This window comes from Falco rusticolus, chromosome 12 (genome assembly GCF_015220075.1).
Source record: "Falco rusticolus isolate bFalRus1 chromosome 12, bFalRus1.pri, whole genome shotgun sequence".
Taxonomy (NCBI): Eukaryota; Metazoa; Chordata; class Aves; order Falconiformes; family Falconidae; genus Falco; species Falco rusticolus.
In genome coordinates this window covers 29,459,816-29,487,125 of record NC_051198.1, presented here as the reverse complement: position 1 = coordinate 29,487,125, position 27,310 = coordinate 29,459,816, and the positions used below count along the sequence as shown (strand labels likewise).

At 45.2% G+C, this 27,310-nt stretch overlaps 1 protein-coding gene across 1 annotated transcript; it reads left to right on the top strand.

The window, feature by feature from the left end:
- TOGARAM2 (TOG array regulator of axonemal microtubules 2) lies at positions 1–27,310 on the top strand. Its single transcript, XM_037405869.1, is given in 17 exon segments — positions 1–28; positions 914–1,048; positions 2,214–2,357; positions 3,413–3,611; positions 4,846–4,896; positions 6,587–6,780; positions 8,827–8,968; positions 10,610–10,715; positions 12,481–12,625; positions 12,628–12,706; positions 13,921–14,079; positions 15,131–15,248; positions 15,988–16,091; positions 17,517–17,715; positions 18,910–19,126; positions 24,705–24,791; positions 27,033–27,310. Coding segments are annotated over 17 exon segments (2,385 nt in total).

Genomic DNA, 27,310 nt, shown 5'->3' with positions numbered 1-27,310 from the left:
ATGGCAATGCAAGATGACTTTGCAGCAGGTAAAGGGGGCTGCAGCAGGCTGGGGACTTCTTCAGCCAGGGCTTGTTACAATCCTGTTCCTGCAGCATGTTCGCCTGCAGCAGCAATGCTGGTACCCAGGATTGCTGTTCGGCTCAGGGAGGCAGAGCGTGTACAAAAGCTGCATTCAAAGCACTGGTCACGAGACCCTGGAGATGCTGACAAGTGCAGCAACTGTTCTTAATGCTGTACAAGAGAGAGCCCAGCCTTAGAGGCTGGGTAATGGGGAAGATCTTGGCTGGGATAAGGGGCAGGGAAACACACTGTATATCATTTTGAATTTTCAGGAACAGCCAAGATCACAATTTTTTCGAGGCTGGCCATGTCTATGTTGGTGTTGGGTGTCTCTGCAGTAAAGAAAGCAGAGAAGAAACCCCTTTAACAGTGAAGCAGAATGAAGCACTGAATATGTGGAACATCTAATGCAGAGTGTGAACCTTCTTTTAGTTATGACACCTGGTGATTAATTGTTTGTGTCTTAGTACTTCCTTTGTCATGAAGAGAAATTAAAAAAAACCCAGCAAAACCCAACCCAGAACTGAGTGGGATTTACGGAAACAAAGAACTTTAAAACTACCTTTGGAAAGCATCTACTGACTACACCTTACCAAATTGTAGAGACCATTGTGGGTTGCCTAGCTTGTAGTCATGGTCAGGCAATTAGAAAACAACATGCTGATTGGTAGAATGTTCCGCTGTCACAGTGCTGGAATGGAAGCACTTCAGCAGGCACAACACCGTGTCAGTCAGGCTGTTGCAGACTGGCGTGCACTACTGATGTGTTAGTCTTCTGTGGAGAAGAGATGTCTGTTTCTTCGTATCAAGTGCTGTGAATTTGAGTCATTTATACTGCCTTTATTTTAAAGTGAAGTACCACCCTCCATTTGCTGTCTACTGTGGGAGTGTTCCCAGATTCAAACCCAGATACACAGTTCTGCGAGGCGGAAGCACTAATTCGAACTTGCAGTTTTATGGCAGCAGCTGGAGCACTGAAGAAGAAGGTGAGCACAGAAAGGGGTTCAATATGCGATGGTGGCCTCAGCCAAATGAAAAAAACCCAAAACCAATTTCAGGGATACATGGTTCTTGGAGGTCAGCCCTGGCTCTGTGTCAGAATAGGTGGCTGGTGGAGAGCTGCAGATGATGCTGCCCTCCTCCAGTGGTGTGCATGGCATCACATTTTTCTATCATTAATTTATTATGCTTTTTCTGTTATCAACAGTAGCCAAATCACTATTACTGACAGCCAGAACAGGGACTGTGGCCCAACTGGCCATAAATTGGACATGGTAATGAGGTGCAAGTCCTGTTTCTATCCTTGCTCTCAATGTGTGGTCTCGCTGTTGGTAAATTCCCAGTTCTTCCTCTGCTTGCCCATAAGATCTGGCCTTGAGGATGGGGTAGTGCTGTAGAAACACTGGCAAGGTCTGCTGCTTGCTGAGATGTCTTTCTGCTTTCCAGAAATACCGGCACCATGTTGGTCATTACTGGTAGTCTTCACAGAAGCCAGGTCCAGAAGTGGGAATCTTTTTTTCCCCTCTTACTAGTGTGGTCTTCAGTCTCTCTCTCCTGGCTTGCTAGCTTAATGCTGATCAGAATTAAACTGGTGCTAGTTTTACGAAAAATAAAAACAAACTGATCTTCTGAATGATTAAAAAACCCTTGAATGCCTCATTCAAATGGGTTATCCATTTTTTCAGTCCATATTGACAGCCCAGAAGAAGCAGCAGATGAGTTTAGAGAACGGGAGGTTCTCTAAATGAGATGAGGAACCTCCATCCTCAAGGGCCATCTCTCCCCTGGATGTCTGGGTCAACCAGGCTAGTGAGCATGACACCAGCACTGAGGACAGAAGTGGTTTCTGCCATGTTTCTCACCAAGTCTTAACCCAGGGTCCCAGAAAGAGGGATGTGAACAGTGTTGCACTTCAGGCTGTCTGCAACGCGTGTATGGCAGACTTCATGTCCTCAGCATATATCAATAGGAAAAGAGGTCTTTAAATGGTTTGCTCTCCAGTGGCTCCTGCTGTGTTTTATGATTGAGAAAACAGCAGCAACCGGTCAGAGCAACAGAATGTGCCTAATCTGGTCAAGCATATCCTTCTACAGTTAGTAAAATAGATGTATCTGTGAACCATCTGTACATTGTGGTTACTGTTGCTGACAGCAAATACTGGTATCTTGATGGCTTTTTATATCGGCTCTGGTTTAGATGGAAAAGGTGGATTTTTAGATGGAAAAAGGCAGTCTTGCAAACTCATATCTGGGTTGTCTCAGCTTTTGAGTTCTACAGCCATGTTCTTCCGCACAGGTAACTCTAATAACATTTCTAGAGTTCAGCAGCTTTTGTGCAGCTTCGTCTTCTCCCATGGGTCTGCCCAGGGGTAAGTGACAGGAACTGGCAATTCTGGCTGTGGGGCATGAAGTCCAGAGCCCATCCGCTTGGTTGCCTTTGCAGGAGGGACAGAAGCTGCAGTTGTTTTGATTTTGCTGTGGTGGGCAGGAGAAGGCAGATGACTAAGTTTTGTAAACAGGATAAAGAAAGGGCTAGTATACTTGACTTCAGTCTTGCAGATCCCAGACCAAATGTATCCTTGACATTAACTCTATTGGTTTCCCTGGAGTTTGAACAGGTCCTGATTTGGCTCTTCAGCTGTGACAAGAATGATGGGATACTAAGGAAGGCTGTACATCTACCCCCAGGCTCTCTATCCTCCTTCCTAGCCATGGCACGAGGAGCCTGAAGTAGTTTCAGCAGGCAGAGAGACCTTACACAGAGCAGCAGGGTAGGGAGCTCTGCTGAACTTGATAAATGACAGTAGGCCTGAGATGATGAATTGTGTGGGAGCTGGAGAGCACCGAGCATCCAGAGACCATGGTAGGATCCGGGCTGAAAGGCTGATGGGGGGACTGTAGGAAGGGCAAAGGCAGAAAAAAATCATGGACTTGAGAAAAGTAGGTTTTGGGAGCATGCAAAATGACTCTGTGGGGACTTGGCTGAAGTTCAGTACTGGCTGGTAGGGGTAGTGAGAGGATAGTGATCTAAACCCATTCCAAAAGGCTGAGGGCAGCGGCATCCCAGAATGTCCTTCTGCCAAGCAGGCAGATGCCAGGTGGGAATGCAGCTGCTGCCAGAGAGGTGAGCGAGGGAGAGAGCTGGCAACAGCATGGGACATGGTCTTTCCCTCACCGCTTCCCTTTTGATTGCCCCTCATAGGCTAAGCTGCTCCACCAGTTTGACTTTTCCTGGCAAGCCCTAGCTAAGAGCATGGCTAAACTTCCTGGGGCATCAAAGGTGGTAGGTTGGATGCTCAAGCATTTTACTATTTCTGAGCACTTCTGCTGAATTCTTCTACTGAGTTCTAGTGAGCACTGCGTTCTACTATTTCCAGGCTTTGCTGCTGCCTTTGCATTGCAGTGGTGGGAACGGGAAGAAGTCACTGGGAATGGCTTTGTTTCCTCCTATCCCCAAGTCTGTGAGACCATCTGATGGGGCTCCTGACAGCACTGCATTGTGTCTCCCAAGCTCTCAGCACCTGGATTTCCAAGAGGCCTGGGAGATGAGGTAAGCCAAGGTGTCTGGTTCTCCAGCATGCCATTCACCTTGTGCTTCCTGCCTTGGAAGGTTATTTTCCACAGTCAGCTCTCCAATATATTTGTGAAAATTTGTGTGCATTCAGCATTTTGTGTATCTATGATGATCCAGCACAGTGTCAAAACCAGCTTCATACACGCTAAGAGCAGGGCTGGCAGCGGGGAGGAGGAGGTAGGACTTAAGAGGACCTTAAAAGCGGGTCTTCTGTTGGACTCTGATACTGATTTGTTCTGTAATCTTTGTGGGGCCATGTGGGAGCTGTATTGCATGGATTGGAATACAGCATCTGGCTTTGTGTGTGATGTTTGACTGCCAATTTTTGTACCTGCAAGAGTATGTTAGGGCAAACATTGGCTATCGTATAGCTATCTGCAAATTCAGGTGCCACTTCTGTAACTGTCAGTTGTAACTTCTCTGTGTCTGGGCCTTCACTGTGAAAAGAGAGCCCAGGCAAATCTCAGTTTATAGATGTAAAGTCCTATAGATGTTTAATATTTACCTATGGTTTTAAGATCAAAGGGGGCAAGGTGCTAGAGGACAGTTACAGAGCTGTAACTGATAGATATTGGCTTGGATATGCATGGGGAAATCTAGCTGTCAACCTGATCCTAGTTAGAACAATAAATAAGGAGTCATAGAAATATACTTCCAATTTAAAAGCTTCAGCATGGCTTTTAAAGTGCATACTGAATATACTTACCTACCAGTTGAGTTGGACAAACATTTTTTCTTCTGGAAAGAGCAGGGAGGTGTAACAGTGTTTTCAGGAGACAGCAGTGGTATTACCATGTGCAACAAGATCCTGTCATCAGTTTTAGGCATGGCCAGGCAAAGTTAGACTTCTGAAGCAGCATAAAGTTGGCTGCCCTCAGTACAGACTTGACATCTCTTGCTGATTCAGAAAGGATGTATGTAACGGCGAGAGCCACTTAGCTCCAAAATGAAAGACAGCAGAACTGGATAGTCGAGGCCCAAATTGAAGGCTAACTCCTGCATTTTAGCTGGAGCTTGATGAGCTCTATGTGACTCAGCAACTGAAAGTTTAATGGCAATTAATCAGCTTTGCATATTATCGTGTTTATGGATTGCATTTCCTCCTTCATCAGAAAGACCATACTAAGAAAGTTTGCCTCCTTTAATGCTACCCCCTACTTCTCCTTCTGTCTTCTCATATATTCTTTTCTCCTCCATTTTCTTAATTAAGGGCAAGATCAGGCAGAAGAAGTGAAGAGAAGACCCATACATCTGCAGGCAGGTATAGGGTATGGCTGTCCTAAAATGACCAGAGGAATCCTGATCCATGGGTGGCATTGTGAAAGTGTGGTTAAAAACCATCCTGTAACATTTTTTCAGTTCCTTGATGTGCTCGGAGGGCTGCCCCAGAGCCCAGTCACTGGGACATGTGCTCCGGTGATTCAGTGAAAGTGACTCCAGCATGGAGTTATGAATGGCAGCATGGAGTTATGAATGGCAAGAGCTGGAGGGGTACCTTAGGGCCCTGGAAATGCAAAGCAGGAAAAGAAAAGATTCCTCTACATCATGCTCATACCTTTTGTCTCCCTGCATGCTCTCTCACGTCATGAAGATTAGAGAAAAATCAGGTATTTCACATGACATGAGAAATGTTGCTACTCCTTCCTCCTACGCTTTAAGGAAAAAAACCTTCCCTTGGAGCAGTTTCTGAACTAAATCCTTTGAGGTCTGAGGTAGATTCATCAACACTGCCTGTTTTTGCACTGTGAGAAATAGTGAAACCTTATGTGATAGTAAGTCCTTGTGAATTCTCCATTTACAGAGAAAGAGACTTTAAAAAGTATCCAGCCTATGCAGGATCAGAGCTTTTTGTCCTTTTAGAGCACAAGCTGAAATTAAATGTCGAGTAATGAACTGAGGTTTCATTTGCGCAACTCATTTACTTCAAACCACATATGCTAGGTTTATGATTACAGGTTTCTTCCCCTGCTCTATTTGCATATGTGTCAGTATTGCAAACTGAGCTTGGGATAGGAAATGCCTACTGGCTTCTTCCCCCTCCTTGCCTTGCATTATCACTGAGTTGCACAGGACAAAATGCAGTGTCCGTGTCAGCCAGTACTTTTAACTGGAAAACCTCAATGACACCATTGTTGTCCCTTTGCCATCTGTGGGTTTGTAGCGATAGGAGACATGAGAATTTAACAAATAATTTTGCTGATGCAGAAATAGGCATAAGATCCACTGAGCCCTCAGCACAGTGTTTGTTCTGCCAAATAATGGGCATGCCCCATAGGAATGATTCTTTTATTGCTGATACGCAGCTAGGATGCTGAACGCAACTAGGGAGAAGTATTGCTGAGTAAGTAAGGTGACACTATTGCTGAATCCATTCTAAGCTAGAAACGAGGTGTATTGTTAAACCACCTCTCTCTTTTACTACTGACCTGACCATTCCACAGGGAAAAAACCCTGATTTAAAAAATTTATTCCTTTTTTACTGCTTGGCTATCACATGATTTTATCATCTGTGAAGCCATGTAAGGAACGATTAGTTCTCCGAGTTTTACCAGATCTGTTGGAGAGTATTTCAGAGTGAGCTGCGCTGTGCTATTCCCATTACGAAAATCAGCCTTTAGTCAGGCTGCCACAAAAATGGCCTGATCTCCTACAATTTAGATAGAATGAAACGTCTTGGGGAAAATGAATTCTCTAGCTTCAAGAACACAATTCCGGTTTTTAGAACTTTTTAGCAATCCTAAGCTTTTCTTTAAATGCCCTCTAAAATATTCCAATGCAGAGGAGGAAATGTTGATTCTTACATTTACAAAGGCACATAGGTATGAAAAAACAGGAGTTCTTTCCGTAACTGGGAAAGAGAAGATGTTGACTAAAAGCAGAATGGATAGGAACAGACAAGAATCTTTTTGGCAAGGGCAATCTCCATGTCTCAGCTCTTCTTTGTCAAACAGATCTGCTCATCTGTTTTCAGTCTCTGCAGGCTTTGACCCACTGCCTGACATTGGGACAGATACCATTTTCCCCAGCATAAGCCAAGCAGGCAGAGAGCGCGCTGGTACTGCCTTGAGGCAGCGTGTTGAGAGGCTGTCATTGCCCAGCATCCCCGTCATCGGTCAGAACGGCAGGCTTCCGCGCAAATCCTCAGGTGAGTCTGCTCTGCTGCAGCTCCCACACCAGCTCTTTCCTTGCACAAGGAGCACAAACCACCTCATTGCTCAACCCAGGTAAGATGTTGGGTTCAAAGACTGTCCTGAGGATTGAGAGCAAGCCTGCTTTGGATCCATTCCAGCTTAGTGGTACTGGACCAGGTGGTGCTTACAGCTCCACAGGAAAGCTGAGCTGAGCTTTACCACTACCTTTAGTGGTAAAGCCTTAAGCTCTAGCTCTTGTCCAGACTGACAGTCCAAAATACAACACTGGTGCAAGGAGGCAGCTGTAACTGCAGGGCTGAGCTCTGGTGCAGTCTGGCAGGGTGTGCTCACCGTGCACGTATGTGTCCCACAATGATCAATTAGCCAACTCACCATCCTGGCCCTTTGCCTGTGCGGCTCTCCACCTCGGCAGACAGCGTTTCTATTATTGCAGCAAGGGTTGTCTCTGCATGGAAATTAGTGACTTGGTACAACCGTGCTGTCGCACCTGCAAGTTCTTATCCACCCAAATACAGTGGCTCTGCATAGCATACAGGAGACGCTGCCTGGTACTCCCAGGCTGCTTGCTACCTGCAGTAAATACACAGCAGGTAGTGACTCCATAGTGATTCTCGTCTCTCCTTTGTTGGCAGCCTACCTTGGTTTACAATCCTGAATAGCGTGAGTTAAGGAAAAGTGGGCTAGGAATGATACTTTGAATGCTCTTTTCTAGTGATGCTACTCCAATTTCCAAAACTGACCAGAACTAGCCTGATATGGCTCTCCATTCATATTCAATAGAGATGTGTATATCTACATACTTGTGCAGTGACAGTGACATCAGTGACATCCCAATTAGTCCCCATCTGATTTTTGATTCTACAGTTCCTCCATCCTCCATACTTTGTAGAACATGCAAGATAGCATACAAACCCTACAGAGACCATAGCAGTTTGTCTAGATTCTGTGCAGTATCTGTGAAGTGTACTCAGCACTTTTAGACAGATCAGGTGTTTTCATTAACGCTTTAGAGAATGAGCTTTTGCGTGCAAGACATGACATTTTTGACCTACGGTGCTTTTGATGACAAATAGGTTTCATAACAAATGCATTTATCATCTGAATTTTCTTGTACCTTGTGTGTTTATCATCAAGAGAGTGTGTTTGCCAGCAGTTTGCATCTGTATTTACATATTTTTATTCTCAGTTCACATTTGGAAGGCTTGTTTGTCACTCTTCTCTAGACTAGAAATTGCATTTTTCCACAAGATAAAGCTTAGGCATTGCATGGTTTGCAAACAAGCACATTTGATGACAAACCAATTTCACCTCAGCATCTTCAAAATACAGCCAGTGGTACGGTACCTCTGAAATGGTAAATATTCATAACACTTGGAAAATGGCAAAACCCCAACAGACTACTACTTTCCCAATAGTATGCTAAAATATATGGGCACTCAGCTGCCTTCTGTCTAGAATATTTGAAGTAAATGTAACCAGAGGCACTGTCAGATGTAGAGGGCCAGGTATCGCTGTTCCCTGGTGGTTGGTCCTTGGGGATTTGCCCCAGCCCAGCAGGACGTGGTTGTTCAGGCTTGGTGCCCACTGTGGGACAACTGGAGATCTTTCCTCGAAAGTTACGGGGTGCCACTGCCCCCAGTGCTGCAGGTAACAGGGAGGTGATACAGGGAGGTATGTGCACATCTCAGGAGCTTACTCCTGGAGTAGCAAGTTCTGCTGGGTGGCACTGGCTCCCAGTGAGTGTGAGCTCTGCAGCACTATGAATCTGCAAGCTGGCTGTGGTACCTACATGGACCTGGGAGCTGGCTCTGTGTGCGCAAATTTCAGATTTACACAAAGAGCTGGTGCCCAGCTAGGGGTGACTGGGAGATGGCTGGGTGCTGGGGAAAGCAGTGCGCCAGAGAGCAGGGGAGTCTCTGAACCAATGCCACTTTGCACCCCTAGGTAGTTTTGACTGGGAGATTGGGTTGCACTCTGCTCGGTGGTGGGGTGCCTTGCCCGCGGGTATGCAATGCTGGTGCCTGACCCTCTCCTTACAGCAAACTCACTGCTGGTCATTGCTGCAGGCATCCCAGAGAGGGGAGAGGAGCCAGAGTGGGAGGACACCCAGGAGGCCAGAGCCTTCCCTCACCCACAGCAGGAGCTGCTCAACGCGCTCACATGGCTCGGCAGCAATGACTGGTAAGAAAGCCCTCTGTTCACTCTTTCTTCCTCTCAGTGTAAAGGTAGGCTAGAAACATTTCTTTTCTAGTGCCTCTGAGCCCAGACAGCCCAGATGTCTGAAGGGAACTAGTGAAACCACTCCAAAGCAATCACAGCATAAAGATGAGAGCAGCCTTCTATTTGCCTTGGTCCATAACAGTGCTACAGCCACAGCAGATCCGTGCTGTTCCCTAGATTTGCCTTCTGCTCCATGTAGCTGCAAACAAAATCTTCAGGGAAGAGAGAAGGTTGTGGAACAAGATGATGTGCTGGCTGTAGCCAGAAGCAGGACAACAGTGGTCTTGAGTTCAGAGACTGGGTGGCCTTGGGTCACTGGCCCAGGTGGGACTGTCTAAGGATTTGTCTCTGGTCCCACTTCTGGCAGCAGCAGCAGGCCACAGGGTCTCTGTGTGACCTCCCGCATGAGAGTCCCAGGAATGCCTTCGGGGAGTTCCTGTTTCTGAGAAATGGACTGAGACATGGTGCAGAATGGCTCAGCCTGTCATTTCTCCTGAAGGGCTCATGGCAGAAGACAAGGAAAAAGAAAAAAAATCCTTTAGGAATGTTGCATTTTAAGAATTCACCTTTTTCCTTCTCACTGCTGAATATGGGCCTGAGGTACTTTGTTGATAATCACAGTGTGTCCTGAAATTAGACACAGGCAGGAGGAGACTTTACAAATTTCAGGTGATATTGGTTGTCTTTTTGATTTCAGGACCAGCATACACTCACTAGGGCTCCATTCACACAGGGGCAACCATGAAAATTCTTCCATGATGCATCTCCTTGTGTGATCATGTTGTTTTGCCCCTCTCCTCTTTCTCTTCCCCGTTCCTGTTTGGTGCTCTCTGAGATGCAGAGAGCTTCTGCAGGTGTGGGGGGTCTGGGTGATGGTCGGGAACCCCAAGAGGGGATGGGCTCCTAGTCCTGCCCTGCAGCCCTGGTGAACCAGTGACTGCATCCTGTGCCTTCGTGTAGCTCAGGTCTTTCATAAAGAAAGTGCTGGAAGAGGTGGAGGTTTACTACTTTCAATAACACGTTGATGTTGTGGGTGTTATTTTTAAGTAGTGATTCTCTGGAAAATCTCGTGGTTTAGCTGTTCTTGCCTAGGTGTAGAACCTTTTAGGACACGCTGCTTTTTTGGGGGGGGTGGGCGGCACAACTGGATTGCAGAGTGCAAACTCAGCTATCGAGTGACAGTGCAGACTTTCACTCCTGAACTGCCCTCTGGGGAGAGCAAAGAGAGAAAATGCACCAGTAACAACCAGCTGGGACTCTTATCTCAGGGACTGGTTACAGGGAGGGTGCAACAAACAGAAACATGGGACAGTCTCCCAGCTTCGAGGAGTAGTGACATAGGGACTTCGTGTGCCAGGGATTTCAGAAAGGCTGTTTTCTTTAATGGCTGAAAATTAACCCATCCACTCTGAAACTACCTATTTGCCTTTTGGATTTCTGTATGCTTTTAACCGCCTGGCAACGAGTTCCATGATTTAATTAAATGTTGTATGAGAAGCACCTCCCTTTGTTTGTTTGAGCTGAGACCCTGGTAACTTCAGAGGTTGCTGCCTAGTTCTTGGGTGGTGAGAAAAATCAATCTTTTTGGTAATTGCCTTTCAGGGAGCAGAAGACAAAGGGACTCTTCAATGTCAGATGCCTGGCTGCCTACCACTCGGAAGTCCTTCTTTGTAGACTTCATGATGTTTCCTTGGCAGTTACCAAAGAAGTAAGAACACCATGTTTAATTGTGTCCCACCTACCTCGCTGCTACTACATAGGGTGTAGAGTAGATATGTGCTTGTTCATCTACAGGTGTGCTCAGCGTCTGCCTTCATTACTGTTTTTAGACCTCATCTTTCTAATAGCTGTGTCACCTATCTATATGATTGGTCTGTACCTATAGTTACATTTACTGGTATGTAGGGCATCGGCCTCTCTCCTCTTTGAGCCTAGGTGTCATTACAGTGCAATATACACATGCAGAAACAGACACTAATCAGGTGATTTGCCACAGCCCAAATCTCTGCCAAGCTGTAATTAAACACTGCAGCTTTTGCCTCCCAGTTTCCTTCCACTTTCTCTTCCTCCTCAGCATCCTGGAGGATTGACTGCAGGAATTTATTTTCTAGCATTTTCCGATGATGTTGTCGTCTTCATTTCTGTGCGCTTTTTGGCAATTTGCCCTTTCCATTGATTTGTTGCCTCCATGCATGGTGGAATTTTGCACTGCAGCCACTGGGTGCTTGGAGCGGCCGTGCCATAGAGTTTGCAGGGCAGTCGTGCACATCTCCACTATTTCATCTCTCAGTTAGCAGAGAGGTCTCAACCTAAGCTCCTTAATAGTATCTGTGGCTATATTTCCAAATTGGCATTTGCCTATGGCCTGAACCAGCTGCCTTGTACACAATTGCCAAACAGATTTCATTTTCCTTTGCTTGCAGATGACAGTACAAGTTAGCTCGTTTCCATGAAGGTCAGTCCTCCTCGCCAACACTTCATGACATTGGAGGCCTGAATGCCCCTTGTGTTGTTGGACTCTTCCAACCTTTCTGTTTAGATATGCTCAGATTCTCCCCCTCTGAGATTGGGGTTAGGTGAAGAAGCCCTTTCAGCTTAGCTCATCTAGTTTTTATATCACTTTCATATTTCTGAGGAGATTTCCTCCTCTCTGTTGTACACACTTGTGCAGAGACAGCTTTCATTTTTCGTTTCACTCTAGTCCCAGATTTCGCTTTCACAAGCACTTCTAGCATTTACGCCATGAATTTTTATGAACAGGCACAACTAAATCTGGCAGAAAGAACCACTGGTCTGTCCTTCAAAGTGTCTTCCAAATGAAGTGCAGGACTCTGAGGTGCTTCTTCCTTACCATTGTGGGAGAGCCTTTTGGAAGCAGGGATCACTCCAGAGCAGCACTGAATGCTGTAAAACCCCACTGATTGCAGCTGTAACTGCACGTGATTTCCAGGCTGCTTGAGTGCCTTGAGCTCAACAGCTAGGGTTCTCCTGAGTAGACAGAGCTGCAGATGGACTCAAGTCCCTGCTGCGAATTAGTCTGTAGGCTTGAGCCCATATCTTTTGTTTCCTGGTTGAGTCCTCAAACTGCCAGTGCTGCACTTTTGGACAGGAGGAAGGTATTATTTTTCCTCTATCTTGTCTTTATGAATTGTGCCTTTATACTTTAAAAACAGCCCCAGATTTAATTTTTTTTTTTTTCAGTGAAAGGGCCTAAAATCAACGCAGTGTACATTATGGGCTAAGCAGCACATTTTATTCTAGGTGAACCAATATGTTTTAGGCCTGCAGTCTCATTAAAATTGTATTGCATAAGCAGGCCTGAGGCCAAAGAAGTTGGTATCAGAGTAAGTGTGTTTCTCTGCTTGTGGTCTTCTGCTCTTGTGTTCCATCTTGCTGTTTCCTGGGACATTTGTCTAGGGGAACTGATTTTCTTTACAAGGTGATTCTTACATTTCCCCTCATGACTTCTCCAGGTGAACAACCCCCGCTCGAAGGTGTCTGGCTCGGCAATCAGGACGCTTGGAGAGCTCTTCAGAACCATGAAAGAGTGCATGGACCACGAGGTGGATGGGGTTGCTCAGGTCTTGCTCCAGAGGATGGGGCACTCCAACGAATTCATTCAGACACATCCCTGGAGATCATGGTGGGGAGCGTGACTCCTCCACGAGCAATGACTGCTCTCATGGCTAGTGGAATCCAGTACGTTGTTCTTCTCTTGGTGGTATCTTTCACCTTAAATTGTGTGGGCAGGAGGAAGGAAGGGGTGGCAGAAGGGGAATGATGGGAGGGGAAGGTCCTTTCTCCTGCATCTTCTGTGTACTCTGTGACTAGGTATTTGGGTTTAGATTCGAAACAAGGACCCTCGCTGCCTTCGTCTTACCATCTACTTCTGCCCGACTCCAGCGCATTTGTTCTCACAGTCTGTCAACACTGTCTAGGCATGGTGAATGATGGGGAAGTGAAAGTCCCTGCACAGGGTGGTGATATAGCCTTGTGGCTTTGTGGGAAGAGGGACAATGGCAATTCCAGCAGTGAGTGCCCTTTGATATTTCACCACGCTGACCACAGAGGCGCTGGGAAAAAACATGCATCATCATAATGCCATTCACTTGAGAAATAAGGAGGCTAATTGCTGGGGCAGGGAGCACATGGGGGAGAAGCTGCTGGCTGTGGCACAGCCTGCACAGCAGGTGCAGCTCCAGCCAAGAGGGGCCTGTCGTGTCTGTCATGTCCTTAGAGCTCCACTTTCTACTCCAGTTTGGCGCTGCATGTTAGCCTTGAGATGCTGAGTCACTTTACAGGCACTTGCACAGGCTGACTCCCACGGGACAGCTGAAGCAAACGCTGCCTTCAAACATCTGTGCTGTGCCTGATAGTTTCAAACAGGCACTTTCTAGAAATCTAGCTAGAACAACTGCTGTCTTTTCCTCAGCTTTTGAAAAGGGTAAATCATTCAAACATAGCTCTTGTCAAGGCTCAAAGAACAAGTTTGCTGCATTACTAGATTTTCTGCAGCTGCATGGCCCACAGGGTTTTTCCCCCCATTTTTTTTTCTAGGTCTGCAGACTTGGAGATAAATGGGTAGAATAAAGCTCAATCCTGCTGCAGCCGTGTCTGTGTAGTGGGAATCCTCTGACAAGTCAGCATGATTTGTCTTCCATCAGAGTAGGGAAGGGAATTGTGCATCTGATAGTCCAGGGAGACTGAATTTTACCCTCTTCCTTGCAGGCAGTCTCTCTGTACAATGTGAAATTTGTTTTTATCTGAGGACAGAATCTTCTACAGGTGGCTAAAATTGCAGTGAGAACACCGGCCTCCTTCCCCCGGCAATGACAGGGAGCATGCCATGACCAAGGCCTGCGCTTCTGGCCCTCCTTTTCCCTCTGCCCCAGTGTTTGTTCTCTTGTTTCCAGGCACCACAACGTCCTGGTGCGGAAGTGTGCAACCAAACACCTACTGACTGTGGTGGAGCAACTCAGAGCCAAGAAGGTCATGAAAAGCACACGTGTCAATGCCAGCCTGCTGGTGAGCGTGCTGGTGCAGCTTGCTCAGGACTGTCATCAGGACACAAGGTGATGGTCTTCATTTTACTTCCTAAAATATGAAAACTGTTTGATGTTTGAATGTAAATAATAAAAGCACAAAAGAGTGGAAGATAAAGTAAATATTTAAGAAAGTGACTTCACAGTGTGGGTAATGTCTGGGAAAATGACTGTTCTGGGTAACATGAGGTTATCCAGCAACAATAATCATTGCCAAATTCCTGTGACTTGAATGAGTCTTTATTGAGATCAACTGAGCTCAGATTAGTCAGTCCAACAGTTTTGTTTCGTCTTATGTGTGCAATGCATTGGCAAAGAGTTGGCCACTGTTCATCACTGAAGGATCCCAAGCATTTATTTCTGATAAGGTTAATACTGTCCTAGAAAAAATCCAGCTGTCTTTAACCAATGCATTCAGTCTTTCTAAACCTCTTCTGCAGATTTAGTTGCCTACAATAGTCAAAATTTTTTCTTCCCATTGTGTAATTGGAGTTGTATAATGTTGTCTGTGGCTGAATGACCTCCAGATTTCCTCTTGAAGATAGCTGTGGTTTCATAGTAGCAAAACCAAACCAAACCCCCTTACTTTGATTATTCCTTTAGATTCCCATTAATAGATGCCAAGAACACATGAGCTGCCTGTGTGCATACATGTAGTATAGAATAATAAAGAGTAAGCATGGGATGATTTGTCCTAGCTTCTTTGCCAGGTAAAGAAAGGCAAACTGTGCAATGGCAGCAAGACACTGCAAATGAGCCTCGACAGCAAAGCAGATGTGCTTCGCTCGTCCCACAGGATCCTTTGATCCCACAGAAACATACTCACAACTGTAGAGTGAAATTGTATTTTCCTGTTGCCCTGTGTTTTCCTCTTGCCTCTTGTGTTCAGCTGGCAGCATTGTGCAGTGATGACAAGTGGAGGTAAACAGCTCTCCGTGCTGAATAGGTAGTAACTTCTCATGAAGGTATTGCACATGAAGAGTTTAACATATCAGCTTATTCTCTTAACGCTTTTCCTTTGCTTAATCACAAGGGAGAAAAGAGTAATCAGCTGTATTCATTTCTCTCTTTCCTCTGTTAGATGTTATGCACTGAAGATGCTGAGTATATTGAGTAGTCATCGCAAGTTTGATAAGTATCTGAAACAGTCTGTCCCCTCAAATGGCTTGGCAGATATTATGGCGAAAATTAAGCAGAAAGTAAGTGCTTGCTAGGAGGAATGTCTCATTTATGTAACTACTGAGGTTGCTAAGATGAGATTAATCAGGCTCCTGGGAATGAACTGTTGATCCTCAGCCTGTTTAAGTGCAGTGAAAGAATTAGTATTGTTAGAAATAAAGTGGGTGTATTTTGAATGTCAGCCACAAACAGGATAGGGAAATGGGAGAAAATGTTTTTACCTTCAAGGTATAGAAAACCCCACTACCTGCCCCCCGCCCCTGCCCCCAATAAAGCAAGGAAGTGAGAATAGTGCTTCTGAAGATTATACTGAAGATAATAGTCTTTGCAATAGGAGAAAGAAGTTGTAGTGCCAAGAAAATTTCCAAATATACAAAAGATGCACAACACAATCATAATTGGTACAAATATTGTCTGTATTCTGGGAGTACTGCCCTGCTGTCATGCACTGTGGAGCTGGAAGCAGCTTTGTGAATTCAGCATCCAGTGGAAAATCATCCCTTTGTTGTTTTTTCAATCCTCAACGTTTACTTTCTAGAAAGAAATGTGCCTTTGTGCAGGAATAGGGAGAGTGAGTGTGTGTGGTTTAACCCCGGCTGGCAACCAAGCACCATGTAGCCACCTGCTCACTCCCCGCACCGCACCCCCCCCCCCCCCCCCCCCCCCCCCCAGCCCCAGAGGGATGGAGAGGATATTTGGAAAGTAATTTCCCATTTTATCTTCGATAGATTCATTATTTTTTTTAATATATATACATAGGGTATTGAAGACCATAAATGTGAACCTCTATCTGTCAAGAGCTCCGGGAAGGCTAGGAACAGTGGCTTGATGTTGCCCCAGGACGAGCTACATTCTGATGGAAGGTAGTGAGCACTTCTGTTATATCTGACAGAGCACATGACAAGCTTTACATGTCTCTTCCACAGTAAAATCTTCCTGATGGAGACGGGCTGTGCCAGAGATTGTTGCCTTACCCCACAGATCTTCACTGACAAAAAATGTCTACTTCTGCATTAGGCTGAACACAACTTCTCTGGAGGGTTTTCCACAAAAACAGAGAGAGAGGAAGAGACACCCACCAGCTGCAGCTCACAAAATCCTGTGCAGCGGTGAGGACAGTGTTGCAGAGGTGGTGAGAGGGTCATGTCTCTGCTGTTTCGGTTGGGCCAAGTAGTTTCAATCACAGTATTCTTACTGAGTGGAGTCTTTTTTAGATGGGTGGTTTGACAAGAAGTCCCAGTCTAGGACCAAGATGCCATTCCCCAAAATAATACTTTCCATGCAAGTAGTTTGGCCTGGCTGAATCATGGCTTTCTGACCCTCAGAGAGTACCAGGAAGATAGTTCCTGAGCAGTTCTCGTCAACAGATGTCTCACTGTGGACTTTTTCTGTAGCTATTCATGTCATTCAGAGCCATTAATGGTTGGCTGACGGGCAGCATGGTTTTTTCACTTCTGCTGCAATCAGCATTCAAGAGAGGAATTTGGTCCTTGCTGTCTCCCCCTGCCAGCAGAAGAGCTACTTGTACTTGTCCTCCTCTGATAACAAAGTGGATTTCTTTAGCTCTGTTGTGCTCAGTGGTGGCGGGTGACCACACACCTCATTAGCATGGGTAGGCTCTTCCCATGCTCATAGCAGAGAGAGTTGATCCAAGTGAATTGTTCCTGTTGGGTGTGTTAAACTGTGGATCCAGTCCCCAGGGAAGCAATAATGGGAGTGTAGTGGTGGGGTATCTGGCTTCTGGTTTTGCCTCTGTTACTGTGTAGGGAATAGTTTTATAATAAAACAACCCACTGTCTCCATTCCCAACATTACTGATCCTCTGGATCCTTTCAGATATGCCCCTTAATCTCTCTGGGTCGGATTCATCTGTTCAGATGCATCTATGCTATTTATCCAGATTCCCATACCTGTTGTAGAGACACTTCCCCAGAGTAATTGATTTCCTTATAATACAGACACCTCCCGTAAGATGAGACAATTCAACTTGGAAGTAGTGCCTATTTTTCCCCAGGAAGGGATGCTGGATGGGTACCTGGGAAGACATCTGAAGACAAATGAGATGAATCCTATCCTCATTGCCTTGGTTTTCCTGAATAAGTCCTAGTGATAACATTACTTGCAGATTGTCTCTTACAAGGATTGTCATGAGATCCAAGTTGCTTTTCAGATCAGGATCTAGCTGAAGTATCACATAATAAGGAAATATCTTTGGGATGTTTTCCTCACAATTAACTGAAGATATTATCACCAAAAGGTCTAACCTTCTTTTTATTTTCCCATTTGAGATCTGGCTCTGATGGACGCATGTTACCCCGTCGGACAGAACACTGCCGGCCACTTCGGACTGTGGAAGAAGTTGAACAGCTTAGTGAGCTTTACAAGCTCCTGACAGCCAACGAGTTTCAGAGACGAATGGAGGGAGTGGAGCTCCTCCTGGATCACTGCAGAAGCAGCCCCCGGCTCATCTCCACTAACATTGTCCAAGTATGTAGGGCATCTCTATTGCTCTTTTCCTCTTAGCTCCCTTCCCAAGCCTGTAGCAGTAAAGTTAACCTAGTGTGTCTTGGCTACACTATCAACTAGCTACATACTGGTTGTTTGGAACAGGCTGGTCCCTTCTTACCCAGAATAATGTAATTCAGCTCCAGGCTTCAGGACAAGTGATTTCAGTCCAGATGTATTTCTCTGGCAGGTGCCTCTTAGTCCTGTTCACGAGATGATGACAGAATGTTCCTGTAGCTTCTGCTGTCTCCTACTACCGGTTAGGTTGAAATAAAGGAAACCCAGGCACTGAAAGCTTGGCAATTGTTCTCTAGAAAAAAAATGGGTTGGGATGGGGGAGAGAAGTATCAAGCTGAGTTGATTTAAAAAAATATTTTTTTTTTTCTTTTTTAAGATCCCTCTGTAAACTTTATCTTGTCTTGCGCAGTTACAGCTCTGCTTGTTCACTTCCATCCTCATCCCTTTCCTGATTGGGAAAGACTTCTCTCATCCTTCCTGGGAGTCCCTTTTTCTCTTTGGAAAGAGGAGGAAAATGACTAAAGATAGATCTTCTGTTCTTTCTCCTCCAAGCAACTGCTTTTTTTCCCCTTTTCCAGAAAACAGTGCCTGATAATGTGGCTGTCAAGGGACTGAACCTGCTCTAATGAGAACTGCACAGCACAGTAAACTTCAGAAGTCTACCTGTTTGCTAGACAAATGCTCTGGATACTGACGAGTTCATCAGAGCCCTGCACTTCTTCAGATGCAGGTTCTGAGACAGATAAAACAAAACTTGGATCTCATCCAGCCACTGTTTTGGCAAAATCAAAACTACCCTCGGTACCTGAGACAACTTTATGGAAGAATGAGCATCGTAAATACCTGTTTTCATACCTCTATACCAAAGATACTATTTGGTGTTATTAAAATAGGATTAATGTAATGATTTATAGGTAAACAGAAACACCATATGAACTATCCTGTCCCCATCCAAACTGCTTAAGAAAATATGAAAAACTTTTCACCCAGCATGAGGTTGTGCAACCACTACAGCGAGCAGTCCACAGGAAAACAGTGAAGTTGTGCTAGCAAGTGCTGACCTGACAGAAAGGATTACATTAATTTGTTACGTTCTACATCCCTTCTTGAAACAAGGACATTTTAATCCAGCTTTTGTGTTGTTTGTTTTCTGAACAGATATTTGATGTTTTTGTCCTGAGACTTCAGGATTGCAACAAGAAAGTAAGCCAGCGGGCGCTGGAGGCACTGGCTTTGATGACACCCGTGCTCAAAGGTGCCTTACATGCAGTGCTGGTCGCTCTGGTAGCAGCAGTCACCGACAACCTGAACTCAAAGCACATGGGGATTTATTCTGCGGCTGTGAAAGCTCTGGAAGCATCCATTGCTTACCTGGGTAAGGCTGACTTCTGACATTGACTATCCTCAACTGCAACTTCTCCGTCTTGGGAGTCAAGTGGACACTGAGTCTGTTGATACCTGTGGTTGTCTGTAGAAATATCTGGCTGCTGCAAGAGGTTTATGAAGTCCTGTCTGCATTCTTCCTATCCCGTTCTGTTGTATCGTGTTGTGACGTGCAGCCAAATGGATGCTGTTTATCACTTGGTTCACGTGTTTTTTAATTCCATAGAGATGACATAATAGGCATTATTTGAAATTCCTGCCGGAAGAGCATGAGGGAAGTGACTAGCATCTATTATGGCTGATTTTCCTCCTTCCTTCTAGGAAACTGCATGCGTTTTGTTTTTATTGAATTGGATTTCTAAAATGTGCATTCAGTTTTCAGCCACTAAGGCAAATGGTGAAACACACGGTGGGAAGAGTGGTGGAGGGTCTTTGTTCTCGCTGGCCTTTTTTCCACGTTCTGGCAGTGGCAGCTCTCCTGACAGGCGTGCCTGGCCCTCTCTGACCCCAATATGAGAAGCTTTGAGCTCAGTTACTCATTTTGCAGTTTTGTGTAGTAGTTTATCCATGTAAAGCTGAAATGAAGATGTCCTTTTGAATGCAAAGATTGTGATCTTGTATTTAATAAGATGCTGTGTTATGAAAGATTATAGTGGAGAGCAGATGAAGGATGAAATGCTTGTTCCATAGTCAGGCTGGGAGGCTCCGTGTGTGTGGGGCTCGAAATGCCTCAGCTCCCTTCTTCCAGAAGGGTAAGGATCCTCTTACCGTCCTCTTTTCTGGCTGCTCGAGCATGGGGCTGCAGGTATGTCTATTGATGTTAAATGTGTATCTGCAGTAGGAAGAGGGTGAGGTCCCAGTCTGCCCTGTGTCCTGGACCATATGGCCCACTGCAGGTTGTGCAGCATGTCTTCTGCTGCCTACCAGGGTCATGCTCCACCTCTCAGGGATCCTCAGGCTCGTTTTGGTTGGGAGCACCTGCCCTGCAGAGTGCACGCCCAGCCCATCTGTTATCGCTGCCCAAAATGTGTTTGGACTGGCAAATACAGTAGCATGTTCCTTCATGGGTAATAGTACAGAAGTCAATGCTGGTGCCTTTACAGTTCATCAAACCAGCTTTTAACAGCTACTTTTTGGTTAGTGTATTTGGAATTATTCCCTTGTGATCTGCTCTAGAAACTGATTGTATGCATGTGGGTAGCATGTGTTTCTTAAAAGCATATGGAGATACTCTCCTGAAGTTAGCTCCCTGCTTCCCCTCACCTGCCACAGGTTTCAATCTCTCTTAATTTGGAGGCAGTAACCAAAAATAGGGCAGTCAGAAAAGCAGCAATAAAAGGATGGGAGTAAAGCAGAGTGGGATTACGCAGAGATGTTTTTTCTCTCACCTCAGTTTTATGGTTGATGGTAATGATTCACGACAATGAGTACAAGCACAGGCCACTGGACTGTGTGGCGCTCTAAGCGAAGAAGGGGCTGGTAGGGTTGGTAGCAGCCAGGGGCCACAGTTGACAACCAGACCCAAGTCTGTAGCAAGTGTTGTTCTCTGTGACTCTTGGGTTATTCTTGTGCACTTTATTTTAGGCAGCTGGATCCCCTGGAGGATCCACCTGCAAGGATATAGTGGAGACATGTTGCTATTGCCTGGTTTTCTTTTTGCACAATTTTGCGTAAGGGAGGGAGGCTCAGGCTGCTCTGGGTAGCTTGTTGCAGGTGTTTGCATCTGCCCACTGAAACCTCAGTGAAGTGTTTAAAGTTTGGTCAAATGAATCCAGGCCTGAATTTCCCTCTTATTCTTCTGGTGTAGATTCAGCAGCACACTGGCAATACTTGTGTTACCACTGTCACTGGTGCAGCTGTGACCAGAAGTTTCTGGTCCCTCAGGCTCTCCACCTGCTGTTCACTCCAACTCTGACTTGTGTTGAAATGTGAGATGAGGGCTGGTGTGTGCATATTTATGCATGCAAGGAGTTTGGTTTTGGAAAGATGAATGCCATCAGTAAAAGTGTTCACCAGGAGTTTTTTTACACTGATTTCTGTCTACGTTGGGAAAGCAGGTCCCACGTAAAGGTGTTTGGGTTCTATGGTTGATGACAGGTTTGCAGATCACTTGTGTCATTTGTGCTATATATCAAAAGGACCTGAATTCCTGCTGACTCTAACTGCTGAGCTGGGTAACCAGAAGCTGTGGTGGTGCAGTCCTTATGCACCAGCTCCCAGACAGGCTTGAATGGGTACCAGCATTTCTGCAAAGTGCCAGGAGCCGCTGGCTCTTGTCTACTTTGGTACAGAAGGAGCTGCACAAGAAATCCTGGAGGACACCTTTGCTCCAGTTCAGGGACAAAGGAATTTTTGGAGGTTGTTTGGGCTGAATTTGAGTTCCCAAATGAATTGCTTTGCTGTTGGCACAAAGGGACACTGCCCCATCGGAGCTTCTGCAGAGCAGCTTCCTAGAAGGCTCTACATTACAGGCATTAGCCGATCCTGTCTGTTTTCCACCTTTCATCTGGGTCTTCTTTTTTTAAAAGGGAATTTGTGATTTGCCAAGTTCATTTCTTTAGAGCAAACAGGTATAAATCCAGCTGGAAATGATGTCTTGCCCCAGATGTTGTTCTGCATGGGGCAAGATTGCTATAGCCCATAACTACACAGCCAAGGTCTGCTGTAAATTCCCTTGCCACACAGATTTATTGTCAGCTGTGAAAATGCAGCACTGGGTGAATATGCCTGAAAACTTTAGTGTTGAAAAGGCAGGTCTTAAAGGGGAATTAGCAACTTTCTCCATATCAGCTGCTTTGCAAACTCAGTGGATTTGCTGACCTGCTGCCTTTCTGTGTCCCAAGTATAGGGTTCTTCCAGATCATGAACTGCAGGGAAGGGTGTGAGACCTGTGCTGCTCTTGGCTCTTACCCATTTTTTGTGGTGCCTGGGAGAAGGTTGGGAAAACTTGCAGAATCCTGCTAACAGAGGATGCGGCAGACAGATCCCTTCAGGATTTGTATGGAGCTTTCTGTCATTTCCCTCTCACTAGTTCTGAGGCATCACTCTAAATTTTCCAGGCTGGCAGAAGTCTGAACAAGAGCAAGGCACATTTGTCTCTCATCACACTGACTTTACCCCAAAGACAGTTCAAGCAAACAAGGTGGAATATATATTTTTGGTTCTGCTCATTTTTATGGACATTAGTAAGAATTCAAACAGGCAACTGAATCACAAATATTTCAGAATTCAACACCTGGGGCTTTAGTGGGGGAAGGAAGGCTCTGCTGGAAAAATGCATGAGTGAAACCTTCCCATGTGCTTTAAAATTGTCTGCCTTTACAATTTAAAATCAGGTGGCAAATGACAAACACACCCCCGCCCCCCAGAACTCTAAAGGATTGTGCTTTGCTCCTAGCTTAGAGTAAGGGAGTGCAGTATCTTGCCCCATTGCTCCACCGAGTTTCATGGCTAAGAGCCCAGCTATTGCTCCGAGACTCTTTGTTGACGTGCCTCATCTTTTGAATTTTAGGTGAGACTTCCTCCTTTGTCACCTTTAACGATCTATGCAGGAATGCAAGCTGGTTAGAAAATTGCTTGATCACTTGGTGTAAAAACAAAGCAAAACAAAAAAGCTCCCATCCCAGAGACCAGAATTTTACCTACCAACAATTTGCTTCCAATAATGCCTGAATAATTTATTTAGCTTAACCCTGACATTGGCTTGGACATCCCCAGCTGGAGGCCACACACATTCATTAGCTGTGACCAGTGACCCTAACCTTACTCAAGGGAACCACCTTGTAGATGGGGACGAATCATCAAGTCAAGCCCAACTGCAATGAGACCAAGACATACATCTTGCTCTCCCCTGACACCTGTCCTACCCTGTCCTCTGTCATGAAAGAAATGCCCTTCAGATGGCCACTGCCTGATGCCAGGGCATGGAGTCCGGCCAGTAGCCCAAGTAACTCCCAGAGGAACCAGCCCCCTGCAAGAAGGGAAGAGGAATTTCCCCTGTAGGTGTTAAGGTGGCAAAGAGGGGACCACAGTGAAAATGAAAGCATGGAGAAGCAGATGCTTCTTTTGCTCATATTGCAGGTGCTGGGCTGTCAGTCCTGTGGCCAACAGGTTTAGCCAATTTGTAGTACAGAGAATGAAAGCTAAGTTAATAAGTATTGAACAGCCTGCTGCCTTGTTTTCTCTAACAGCCATTAAAAGCTCCTCTGTCTTTAGGTCTCTCAAGGCTGCTAAAGTAATTGTTGCATAAATCTGTTACTGACTTGAGCTTTGCTGTTTCAAAATGCACAGGGCATTTGAAACCCTTAAATTGAAGGATGAATGGTGCCTATAGACTCAGTTTCCTAAAACCCAAGCAAGCTAACAGTTCCCCCTCAACCAAGCAAAACCCAAGTCTTCCCCTGAAAATCTGTGTAGATACTAATGATGAACTAACATTTTGTACTCCTTCAAGATCTCCAGATCTTGAAGTTGGGTTTTTTTTCCCGTGTTTTTTCCAAAGCATCAGCTGTAAAGTTACTCCCTAGGGAGGAACAGCAAGTGTGAAGCAGCGTCTGCCAATGCTGCAGGAGTGTGAGGCAATAGGTGTCTGTTTAAAAAGGTGAACGAGAAGAGTGTAATTACCAAAGCAGCAGCTTAATTAGGATAGCAGGATCGGTTCTTTACTGCATGCTTGCAAGAAGGTCACTAGGGACTTCCTTTTTATATCTCATGCAAAAAGGAGCACTTAACAGCACAGTGCTACTTAAAACCACTTTGGGATTTGGCTCTGTAGTGTTTCATAGAGAAGTAGGTTGCCTGCTTTATTGGTGCCACTTCTGGTGACACTGTGAGGTATCACAGTGCATCCCCTGCGCATTCTGCCTCCAAGAAGAGCTTGGCTTGGCTTGTCAAAGCTGTAAGACTGGAGGCTTGCAGACCAATCCAGGCAACAGTTTACAAATTAAAACCAGACCTCCAGTCAACAGCAGGCAGCACAGGAAAAACTGAAATACGTATGACAGTCAAGTATTAGGAAATCAGTTTGTTTTCCAGTCTCTCTGACAAGATCTGATTTCAGAGATGTTACAAGAGCCCCCAAGAGTGAGTAACTTTGAGAAATGAGCAGCAGTTCTCTCTTGTGAGATTAACTTGGAGTCTTGTCCGTAGATCCCAACAGGTAACTTAAAGACTTAACACCAGCTTATCCTTGAAGTGTGAATGGATGTGTGAACTTTTGAGCCTTCTCACCCTTTTCCTCAGCGGAGGGAGGAGCTCACTTCTGTGAAGCTCCAGACAGAAAATCTTTTCCCTGCTTACACATAATTTAAATGTTGAGGGCCCCGATGTGAAATGTTTAACACAGCTCCTTGTACAGCAGTCAGCTTTGGATTTACAAATGTGAAATGAGAGCTTTTCTTTTCTGAATTTAGAATCCTTCCAAGTAAGCCTGAAGGAAAAAGAAGACAAGGACTCAGAAACTGGCAGAAATGTACTTTTATTTTTAAAAATGCAGTTACTTCTGCCCTCCTGCTATTTTTTTTTCCTTGTACCCTCAGAAGAGTAAGCAGAAATACATGTTTCTCTTTCAGATAATTCATTGCTGCTGCAAGAACTTGCCAGCCGAGTGCGTTTCCTCAGAGGCCAAGCTCTGCAGATCATCACAGAATCTCTCTCAGGTATTGCCTCCTTCGGCTAATCTCCACTTCTAAGTCAAGAAGTCTTCAGAGGGAATGTTTAGAGGGAATGCCTCGGAATAGGCAGTGCAGTAGCTCATCAAGCATCAGAAGGTCCTGAGCTTGTCTCTCCTGCAAAATACACACAACAGACGTATTTGGCAGGGGTTTGCCTGGCTGCTGCAGAGGTGTGCAGCACGTGAGATGAGGATGGTGCTCAGGCTCCAGCACTGAGCTCTCACTGGGGCATCTCAGGACCCGCCTTTAGGAAAGACAGGGGCTAAAAATACCCTGGCTGGCTCCTCTCTTTGAAGGACAGTCCAGTAAAGGTCATGGAGGTCTCTTGAAAGTCCCTTTTCTAAAGTGAACGACCATCCTTCACGAAGAATTGTGGCAAGTGCTATTTCTGAGGATCACTTGTTTTGCCATCACGGGATTCTTGTTTTCCTGTTAGAAACTTGAGGCTGAATCCTGCGGAGCCTGGGGCTCACAGTGTACGGGGAAACTCAACACACATATTACAGGCAAGGACTCTGTGCAAGGCAGGACTGCAGTTCAGCCCAGCCCACTGAGGCTCCCTGCCTGTATTGCAGAGATGCCATGGGACTCGGGGCATTTCAGGGTGTGCAAACAGTCTATTTCTAGATCCGTGGTGTCCGACACGCTGCAAATGCAGCTGATAATTGATTTAGAATAGTAGCTTGCTATGTCAGCAGTAGCTAAGGAATGGAAAAAAATTATAATCTCAATATATAGTAGAGAAGACTATTTATAGCCTTGCTTTAGTTAGGGCTAAATCCACTGCTGATTATACCAGCATCTTTTATTCCAAGGTTTAATACCCTTGGCTTCTTCATTATGAATCTCAAAAGGGCATGTTTAGCCATAGTGAACGTAAAAGGGCCTTTAAAGATAACCTGAATAAAGTAAATCTCCATAAACATAGAATTTAGTTTTATAGTCATTTTAATCTCTTTTTCAAAGAAAGCATTTGAACGTAAATTGGGACTCCTTCAGAGAGAGCAGGTGTTCTCTCTGGGGTTTAGTGGGAACAGACAGCTCTTTCTCTTCTGAAGCTCCATAGTGACCACTGTATTTAATAGCATTTAAACTCAAATTAACTCTCATTTTAAAATAGGTACCATAACCCTTCTTGTGCTTACCAGAATTGTTGTGAGGTACTTCCAGGAGCTGTTTAAATGTTGATGCCTGATGCTAGATTAACAGTGTAGAGAAAATGAAGGTCCTTCCACTACAGAATAGTAAGTGGTTACGGCATAATGTTTCCACTGAACAGAAAATAAGAACTCTGTCTCCAGAGCATTTCAGATTTTGATCTCTCAGCAAAATCTGCCGTGCAAGGAGCACGTGGGTAGTAATTTTTTGTTTGTATTTAGTGTAGTTCAGAAAATGAGCTAAAAGCAGACTTCAGAGGGAATGAGAGGGAATGTGTGTGTTTTGGTTAAATTTCACCCCCCATGTAAGGTTTTCTCTCTCTCTGTTCCCCTATTTCAGGGAACATTGTGAGAGTAAATGCCATTAAAATTGTGAGATGCTCAAATGCCATGGCAATGGGGTCTGGGTAATTACCTAGGAAGACATCCTAAAGGTTGAAACAGCTGTTCATTAGAAGCCACCAAGTATGAGGGGAATACAGCTCAAATTAGACCGTTGTGCCAAAGACATCAGTTAGTCACTGATCTTTCTAATAAAACTGTCAAGCAGCACACATCTTTTGTGGGCTGGAGTTTTGAAGTGTGGTATAGTACTGCCATTTGCTGTGTGCCACTGGACAAAGGGAACAGCCACATTAGACTTTTGGCATTTTTCTTCAAAGGTCACAAAACAGCAATCGTCCTTTTTATTAGAAATCTGTCAATTACCTCTCTAAGCTGCATTTCAAATTCTTCAGCAGCTGGTTTAGACAACTTTTTAATGGAAATAAACAGCCATTTGACATTTTTGCCACTTGTAGTGCAGAAGCAGATAGTGAAATGATTTACAAAATGGGTATGATTCACTTTGCTAAATCTATCATGGATACAAAGCCTCTGATTTGGAGAAATTAAGGCCCTCAGAGGTTGGTTGTTCTGTTCAGGGGATGACCAGCAACCGTTGCCTGTTTCTGGGTTATTGGGCTCTTTGTGCTTGCTGATACTAGCCAGAAAAGACTTCTAGGAACAAAAAGTAAAGGTACTTGTTTGCATTAAGGTTGTTAAACAGCTTGTGTCTCTCGCCCAACAGTGCTTGTGTCATCTGTTTATCCTTGGAAACCCCAAGCCATCCATCGCTGTGCCCTGCCCACACTCTGGTTCTTCCTGGGAAACAGGACCCTGCCTCTCAGAGGCGGCAATATTGGGACTGCGGTCATCAGGCTTGCAAAGACCCTTTACAAAGTGATGGGCTCCAAGCTGAAGGAGCTTGCCAAAAGCCAGACTCAGCACGTGGCACAGAATCTCTGGAGCATTTTGGACCTGACAGATGAAGGCTTGGTGTGCTCCAGGAAGCAGATGGAGAGGTGA